The sequence below is a fragment of the Puntigrus tetrazona genome, unplaced genomic scaffold (genome assembly GCF_018831695.1).
Source record: "Puntigrus tetrazona isolate hp1 unplaced genomic scaffold, ASM1883169v1 S000000150, whole genome shotgun sequence".
NCBI lineage: Eukaryota > Metazoa > Chordata > Actinopteri > Cypriniformes > Cyprinidae > Puntigrus > Puntigrus tetrazona.
This window is the reverse complement of record NW_025047826.1, coordinates 250,001-260,000: the sequence shown is the minus strand read 5'-3', so window position 1 is coordinate 260,000 and position 10,000 is coordinate 250,001. Positions and strand designations below refer to the sequence as shown.

General features: G+C 46.1%; 1 protein-coding gene across 1 annotated transcript in view; it reads left to right on the top strand.

Annotated features, from left to right (window-relative positions):
* sik3 (SIK family kinase 3) overlaps positions 1-10,000 on the top strand; it is a 33,185-nt gene that overhangs the window by 11,850 nt on the left and 11,335 nt on the right. Inside the window, 11 exon segments of the mRNA XM_043230403.1 lie at positions 930-1,032; positions 1,469-1,608; positions 1,722-1,832; positions 1,931-2,062; positions 2,793-2,864; positions 2,954-3,063; positions 3,836-3,877; positions 3,879-3,984; positions 4,711-4,863; positions 5,692-5,765; positions 6,143-6,253. Coding sequence (XP_043086338.1) covers positions 930-1,032; positions 1,469-1,608; positions 1,722-1,832; positions 1,931-2,062; positions 2,793-2,864; positions 2,954-3,063; positions 3,836-3,877; positions 3,879-3,984; positions 4,711-4,863; positions 5,692-5,765; positions 6,143-6,253 — 1,154 coding nt within the window.

Below are 10,000 nucleotides of genomic sequence, written 5' to 3'. Positions count from 1 at the left end.
TCTCTCTCTCTCTCTCTCTCTCTCTCTCTCTCTGTCTCTCTCTCTCTCTCTCTCTCTCTCTCTCTCTCTCTCTCTCTCTCTCTCTCTCTCTCTCTCTCTCTCTCTCTCTCTCTCTCTCTCTCTCTCTCTCTCTCTCTCTCTCTCTCTCTCTCTCTCTCTCTCTCTCTCTCTCTCTCTCTCTCTCTCTCTCTCTCTCTCTCTCTCTCTCTCTCTCTCTCTCTCTCTCTCTCTCTCTCTCTCTCTCTCTCTCTCTCTCTCTCTCTCTCTCTCTCTCTCTCTCTCTCTCTCTCTCTCTCTCTCTCTCTCTCTCTCTCTCTCTCTCTCTCTCTCTCTCTCTCTCTCTCTCTCTCTCTCTCTCTCTCTCTCTCTCTCTCTCTCTCTCTCTCTCTCTCTCTCTCTCTCTCTCTCTCTCTCTCTCTCTCTCTCTCTCTCTCTCTCTCTCTCTCTCTCTCTCTCTCTCTCTCTCTCTCTCTCTCTCTCTCTCTCTCTCTCTCTCTCTCTCTCTCTCTCTCTCTCTCTCTCTCTCTCTCTCTCTCTCTCTCTCTCTCTCTCTCTCTCTCTCTCTCTCTCTCTCTCTCTCTCTCTCTCTCTCTCTCTCTCTCTCTCTCTCTCTCTCTCTCTCTCTCTCTCTCTCTCTCTCTCTCTCTCTCTCTCTCTCTCTCTCTCTCTCTCTCTCTCTCTCTCTCTCTCTCTCTCTCTCTCTCTCTCTCTCTCTCTCTCTCTCTCTCTCTCTCTCTCTCTCTCTCTCTCTCTCTCTCTCTCTCTCTCTCTCTCTCTCTCTCTCTCTCTCTCTCTCTCTCTCTCTCTCTCTCTCTCTCTCTCTCTCTCTCTCTCTCTCTCTCTCTCTCTCTCTCTCTCTCTCTCTCTCTGTCTCTCTCTCTCTCTCTCTCTCTCTCTCTCTCTCTCTCTCTCTCTCTCTCTCTCTGTAGAGTTTGGGTGTGGTGTTGTACGTTCTGGTCTGTGGCGCTTTACCATTTGATGGAAGCACTTTACAGAACCTCCGAGCTCGAGTCCTCAGTGGAAAGTCTCGGATCCGTCTCTCTCTTCTGTCTGTCCACTCTCTACACTCATCTCACTCTCTCACACTCTGTACCATCTGGGTCTTGTACACACGTTCTGGTCTGTGCGCACACAGACTCACCCTTGTACTTGCTCTCGTACACTCACAGACTCACTCACAAACTGAGTAAGTCCACAGGTACACACATACTCTCGCTCTCTTTCACACTCAGACTCACTCACACAGACTCACTCTTGTACTTGCTCTTGCGTACTGCACAGACTCACTCAGAGTAAGTCCACAGGTACACACATACTCTCGCTCTCTTTCACACTCAGACTCACTCACACAGACTCACTCTTGTACTTGCTCTTGCGCACACGCAGACTCACTCACTCTCAGACTCACTCTCAGAATCACTAATCACTATCGCTCATGTACACACACACACTCACACACACACTTGCCTTGTGTTTGTGTTTGTTTCAGACTGTGAGTATCTGATCAGACACATGTTGGTTCTGGAACCCAGTCGACGGCTTTCAATGGAGCAGATCTGTAAGAACAAGTGGATGAGACAAGGAGACCCCGACCCTGAGTTTGACCGAGTCAGTCACACACACAAGCAGAAAAACACACAATACACACGTCATGCTTGTAGTTCGGCTGTTCAGGCTTGAAATTTTTTCACTTAACATTTGCGTTAAAATGTCTCCATCAGCTCATAGCAGAATGTGAGCAGGTGAAGGTGGAGAGAGAGACGGAGTTAATTAACGAGCAGGTTCTGATGACCATGTCAGAGATGGGCTTTGACCGTGAGCGGACTTTACAGGTGACCCACACACACACACACACACACACACACACACACAACCTCCTTCATTCAGATGAGCTCTTCTGGAACATTCAGGTGGTTGTTTCTCCTCTCAGTCTCTGCACACAGATGCGTATGATCACTACAGCGCCACCTACAGTCTGCTGTCTGACAAACTCAAGCGGCACAAGAACCTGTGTGTGGCTCCGCCCACGCCCCGCCCACTCTACCCACTCAACGCCGTGCAGGTGTGTGCCGTTACCGTTAGCAACCTTTGATTCCTGATGAGAGGAATATGTATGAGCTTCAGAGTACCTCATTTACATACTGTATGAAAGCAAAGCCGTGGGCTTCTATAGAAAGAACGGTGATTCTAGATCAGGATGGGCAGCTTTGAGAGTGACGAGGGTCAGTATTTTTTCCTCCTTTATACCAAGGGACCTTCAATCATTTTACATTTTACTCAATTTCCTTTTTATTGAAGGAACTTAAAGTGTAACTAATGTAGTTTTTTTCAGACTTTTGCTCATTTAAAGGGAAAACTTGGTGGAAAGAATGTTTAGCCCAACAAACCAATGTAAACATCTCACATGCATAGTCTGTAAATTAGCATCAAACTAAAGGACAGAGGTCCTTTTTTAGTAGTGACTAATAGAACAATTTAAGAGGACTGTTAAAAGGGCTTATTCAGGACAAAAAAAAAAGCTATTCCAAATGGTACAATATAATAACCTGATATCTGCAGGGTTTTTAACACCAAAGTTGTTGTTATTATCTAAACTATATCAATGTAACAGTTAATCACTTAAAATAAAAAATAAGTCTTAACGGTTTCTACTTCACTATGTTTCTATATTTTAGCTAGTTCACAAAGCAGCATTTTAATTTAGTTTAAAAACTAAAATAATTAACTCAATGAACTAAAAGTCCATTCTTGTTTGATCTGCTTCATCGAGTGTGTTTGTGTGTGTCCTGCAGGATCAGAGTAATGCGGTCAGTATGACAGTACCACAGGTCCAGCTCATAAACCCCGAGAATCAGATCGTGGAGGTGAGCGTGACACTGCTTTTAGCTCACAGTCGCTGAGAATAGATCACTCTGGAATATGACGTTTGAACCTGTGTGTGTGTGTGTTTCAGACGGACGGGACGATGGCTCTGGACAGCGATGAGGGAGAAGAGCCCAGTCCAGAGGCGATGGCCCGATACCTGTCCATGAGACGTCACACTGTCGGTGTACCTGACCCCAGGTACTGCACATCCCAGCCAGTGCTTCTGTTTCTCCTGTCTTTAATCTGCTCTCTTTACCTCCAGCTGGAGTAACGGCCTAACAAGTCACTCCCAGTTTTCCCTAAAGCCCTCCCACCTACCTGAAGCCCCTCCTAGTTCCCCTCAAATTCTGCCACACCTACCTGAAGCCACTCCCAAATGACTTAAACCACTCCCACCTAACTCAGCTCAGCTGTTACTGTTATTTTTTTAAAGCTACTTCAACACAATCTGTATTGTTAAAAGCTCTTTATAAATAAAGGTGACTTGAGCTGACTTGAAGTCCATCCCAGTTCATTCTAAACCGTTCCTATCGCCCATCTGAATTATTCTAAATCACACTAAACCCCTCTTTTTTAACTAAAGTCCCTTCAAATTCACTATAAATCTTTCACCCATTTGAAACCCCTCCCAGTTCTCTGTAAACCTCTGCTTTCTAAGTCAAGCCTCTCACAGTCTAGTTTAGTCATCTCTTCCTAATGAAAGCCATTTTTAGTTACTCTAAACCCATTACACATAATTAAAGTCCTTCTTAGTTCCCTCAGAATCTTTTTCACCAAACTCAAGCCCCTCCCAGTCCACTGTATATCCCTCCTACTTAACTCAAGCCCCTCCCAGTTTACTTGAAACCATTCCATCTAAATCAAGTCCATGAAATTCATTATAAACTCCTCCCACCCTGTTTAAACCCCTCCCAGTTCCCTCTAACCCCTCCCACCTTCCTCCAGCACTGATGTGGTGTGTGTTTGTCAGGGCTGAGATTCAAGAGGACCTTCAGAAACTGGCCCCTGGGTTTCGCGTGTGGCCCTCAGCCGCCCTTCCCGCCGCTGGTCCCCACCATGGCTCAGATGCATCTGATGCCGACCCCGAACCTGCAGCCCACACAGCAGCTGGAGTACAAGGTACAGCGCGCGCACACAGACACACACACACACACACACACACACACACTTTCTCACACACACACACACACACACACACACACACACACACATACTCACTCACTCACTCTCACCTCTCACACACACACACACACACACACACACTCACTCACTCTCTCACATACACACTTTCACACACACACACACACACACACACACACACACACACACTCTCACTCCACTCACACACACACACACACACACACACACACACACACACACACACACACACACACACACACACACACACACACACACACACACACACTCACTCTCTCACCTCTCTCACACACACACACACACACTCACACACACTCACTCACTCTCTCACATACACACACTCACTCACTCTCTCATACACACACACACACACTCATTCCTCCTCTCACCACACACACACACACACACACACACACACACACACACTCACTCCTCATCACACACACACACACACACAGCACTCTCTCACATACACACACACACTCCTCACCACTCACACAAAATGATTAGAACACTACTATCTTCAGCTAAAAATGGTTTCCAGTCAGTTATTTCTATCTTCTGCTGCAGTGTGTCAGCAGGAAACATCAGTTTACATTTGCAAACATCCATCTGTTGATTGATTGTAATACTCTGCTGAGCTCAGCGGCTGTGTGTGTGTGTGTGTGTGTGTGTGTGTGTGTTCAGGAGCAGTCTCTGCTGCAGCCTCCCACTCTACAGCTGCTGAACGGCATGGGTCCTCTGGGCCGCCGGGCGTCTGACGGAGGAGCTAACATCCAGCTTCACGCTCAGCAGCTGCTGAAGAGGCCTCGCGGTCAGTCTCCGCTGGTCACCAGCCCGGTGAGACCTTCCCACAGTCCTCCTGTTCCTCACAGCGTCAGATCGGGGTCTGGAGTACAGCGCTGGGTGTTTACACGCATTCGGTTCTGATTCACAAACTCTTTGAATCATTTGGCTTTATATCAGATAGATTACATCAAACTGATGCTCTGTTCATACATTACAGCTATATCAAGATTACCAATAATAATGCTCAAGTCCAAAGTATTAATGCTTTTTATTTTTAGAGTTTTTAGAGATTATTTAAATTACACATGGCTGTTTTTATATAACTTAAATAAGATATAACTATTTCTCCAGTTTTTGGTCTAAATAAACTGCATTTAACATACTTTCATGACAGATCCTTTCAACACTGCATTCAGTAATAAACAAGTAAAGATCATGTTCCATGAAGACAGCTTGTAAATTTTCTACCGTAAATATAAAAAAAAAAATTGTAATTAGTAATCTGCATTGCTAAGAACTTAATTTAGACCACTTTTTTTATTTGGACAAGATTCCAGATTTTCAAATAGTTGTATCTCAGACAAACATTGTCCGATCCTTAAAACAGACATCAATGGAAAGATTTTTTTTTTTAGATGATGTATAAACCTTTAAAAAAACGTTTATGATTGGTTTTGTGCTCCAAGGTCACATGTATTTACTGAATTCTCAAATCAAGGGTAAAAGTGGGAGAATGGGAAAGCTGAGACGCAGTTATTGTGATTTATTGGATGTGTGCTTCGGCTGAATCCCAGAAACATGGATCTTGGGATTGAAGAATCAATATCTGTTCATCACACTGAAGGAGTGAGCTCTGACCAATGTCTCTGTGTTTGTCAGCATCCCATCCTGGACGTGGCTCCGGTGGATGAGGAGGGGTCCGACGCAGAGCCCGACCCGGAGGCCGTTCAGAGGTACAGCAGTGTGTTTGCATGCTGTGTGTGTGTGTGTGTGTGTGTGTGCTGGGGGCCGCGGGTCTCTGTCAGTGACAGACTAAACACTGCAGCGCTGCTTTGAGCTCTGGACGTCTCTCTCTGTCTCTGTCTCTCCATCAACATCACTTTCTAAAACGACTCTAAATGCTCCAGAGTTCTGCTGCTAAAGTGACCTCTGACCTTTCTCTCTCGTGCCAAATGATGGCAAACTTCCCTTCTGTGGCTTTGCTTTTGTCTAATGGCTTTGCTGAGCGGAGCGGGTCGGCCTGATTCTGTGTGCCGATTGGGTGTGTGGCCCTCCAGAGGCTGGAGCCGGCCAATGAGAGCGCTGATCCGTGCTGCTTCCTGTGGTCCAGGTATTTGGCGAACAGTTCCAAGCGGCACACGACACACGGCACGGGCCCCGAGCTCTCGGCAGAAACACAGAGAAACCGGCAGAGGGTCTGGAGCCCTGAGCAGCACTGCCGGTGAGGGCTGAACACACACACACACACACACACACTTACTCACACCACTCACTCACACCACTCACACACACACACACACACACACACACACACACACACACACACACACACTCACACCACTCACTGTCACACAAACACAAACTCACACACACACACCACTCAGTCACACACACACACCAACACTCACTCACCCACACACCACTCACATCACTCTCACTCACTCAGACACACTCACACACAAACTCACACAACACACACACACCATTCACAGTTACTCACACTCTCACAAACCACTCACATACACAACCACTCACACTGTCACACAAACACACTCACACACACCACTCAGTCACACACACATACACACACACACACCAACACACACTCTCACACACACATCATTCTCACTGCCACACAAACTCACACACACTACTCACACACACACACATCATTCTCACTGCCACACAAACTCACACACACTACTCACACACACACACACACACACACACACACACACATTCAGTCACTCACACACACCACTCACACACACTCTCACACTCACACACCACTCTCACTCACTCACACACACACACGACTCACACTCGCACACACACCACTCACATCACTCTCACTCACTCAGATACATTCACACACACAAACGCACACAACACACACACACACACACACACACACATCTCTTACACACACACCATTCACAGTTACTCACACTCTCACACACCACTCTCACACCACACTCACACACACCACTCACACTGTCACACACACATACACACACACACCACTCAGTCACACACACACACACACACACACACCAACACACACTCTCACACACACACCACACTCACACACACCACTCACACTGTCACACAAACACACTCACACACACCACTCAGTCACACACACATACACACACACCACTCAGTCACACACACACACACACACACACACCAAAACACTCACACACACATCATTCTCACTGCCACACAAACACAAACTCACACACACACTCACACAACACACACACACCTCTCACACACACACCATTCAGTCACTCACACACAACCACTCACACACTGTCACACACACTCACTCACTCACCTCTCACACCCACACACACCACACTCACACTCACACACACCACTCACACCACACACACACACACACACACACACACATACACGACTCACACTCACTCACACACACACCACTCACTCACACTCACACTCACTCACACACACACCACTCACTCCTCACTCACACACTCACACACACACCACTCACACACACACTCACTCACCACACACACACACACACTCCACACACACTCACACACACAGACACACTCACACACACACACTCACTCATCACTCTCACACACACACACACACACACACACACACACACATACACGACTCACACTCACTCACCCACACACCACTCACATCACTCTCACTCACACAGATACACTCACACACACAAACGCACACAACACACACACACACATCTCTTACACACACACCATTCACAGTTACTCACACTCACACACTCACACTCTCACACACACTCACACTCACACACACACTCTCACACACACACACACACACACACACACACACACACACACACAAACACGACTCACTCTCACACTCACACACACACACACACTCAAACACAACTCTCTCACACACACACACACACCACTCACACACACTCACTCACCTCTCAAACACACACACACACACACAAATACGACTCACTCTCACACTCACACACACACTCAAACACAACTCACTCTCACTCACACACCACTCACACACACTCACTCACCTCTCACTCTCAAACACACACACAAACACGACTCACTCACACACACACACACACACACACCACTCACACTCACTCACCTCTCACTCTCAAACACACACACAAACACGACTCACACTCACACACACACACACACACACACACACTCAAACACAACTCACACACACCACTCACACTGTCCAACAAACACTCCTCACACACCCCCCACAAACACATACCACTCACACTGTCACACACTCACATTCTCACACACCCACCTCACACACACACACACTCTCTCACACACACACACACACACACATCACTCATACTCTCACACACACACTCTCTCTCTCTCTCAAACACACACACACACCTCACTCTGGAGGTGGAGTATGGAGGAAAGGTGAAGTTTGCATAAAAGAGCAGTTACAATAAGTGAATAAACACTGTAAATTTTCACACCAATAATGTAAACACACACGTTGTGAAGTTTAGACAGTGATGCTGAGAGCAGCTTCTTCAGCGGTTCTGAGAGACGTCTCGCACACTTTCATCAGAATGATGACAGAGCAGGTCTGCTGCCTACTCACTTTGACCTTTGAACCCTCACGTGCACACACTACAGCGAAGACGAACCAGAAGAAGCGGCGAAGAGAGACAGGAACTGGCACGGTTTCTTTCTTCAGAACAAGACGATCCGTGAGACCGGTTTTCTCCAATTCACAAAACATATTTCTTACCTACACCGCAAACTTCAGCGCTGGTCATGTCACGGGGAAATGACAACAACACGTTTGTGAGGCACACAGACTCTAAATAACAACGACGAGGGTTACAGTAGTGACACGAGCGCTGCTTTCCCATGAATCTGTGCTGTGACAGCTCATGCAGTGATTGGATTAGTGTGTGTGTGTGTGTGTGTGTGTGTGTGTGTGTGCATGCGCGTGTGTGTGTGTGTGTGTGTGTAATGTGCAGTTAGTGAGCTCTCAAATGACTAGGGTTTACGTCTCATACCTAACTTTTTAACCTGGATGAACTCAATTATCCAAAAAGCACAGAAATTAGCAGTTTCCACTTTGTAACCCAGATAACACACACACACACACACACACACACACACACATACATACATTGGGTTTCATGATGCTTTAAGCATTAAGCTCACACGATTAAAACACAGTGACAAAGTGTGCAGAACAGTAAAGATCCTGATGATCAGATTCTTCTGGAAAATGATTGATGGAGAATCAAGTAAAGAGTTGATCTGGAGAGATGACCTTTACTTGATCAGAATCAGTCCAGATCTGATCCCAGAAGAGTTTCTACACTCGAAGAAACACTGAACTATCAGAGACAGAAGACACGAGGAGACAGGTTTTTGTTAGGAATCAAACAAGAGACATCCAGCTTTATAGGGTTAAACTACTAGGATTCTTGGAGCGTCACTGTTTTGTTCTAATACCCTTTAAATGATTTCAAGATGGAATTAAATGTAAAAAGTGCTGCAGTTCAGCTGACGGAGAGGAATGACATCATGAAGCCATCTCTTCCTGTCTGCGGAGGAAGTGAGGTCACTGCGCCCCCTGCTGGACAGACACTTGCGTGACCTCTGACCTGTGTTAGATTTGACCTCTGACCTCAGGCTATATGACCGGTCACATGATCATATCTCTTCGACTTCATTTATCGATTTACAGAAAATACAGAAGTGTGTGTCCGGTCATAAGAGCACAGCAGTAGACAACAATACACTGTAACAATGATGCATATAATTTCTTTCTTTTGGAGATATTTTGTAAATATTTAGTAAATTTCCTGCTATACATATATAAAACAGTTTGATTAGTAATGTGCATTGCTTCCTTTGAAAAACTTTAAATATGATTTTCTCAATTATTACATTTTTATGCACCCCCCGCC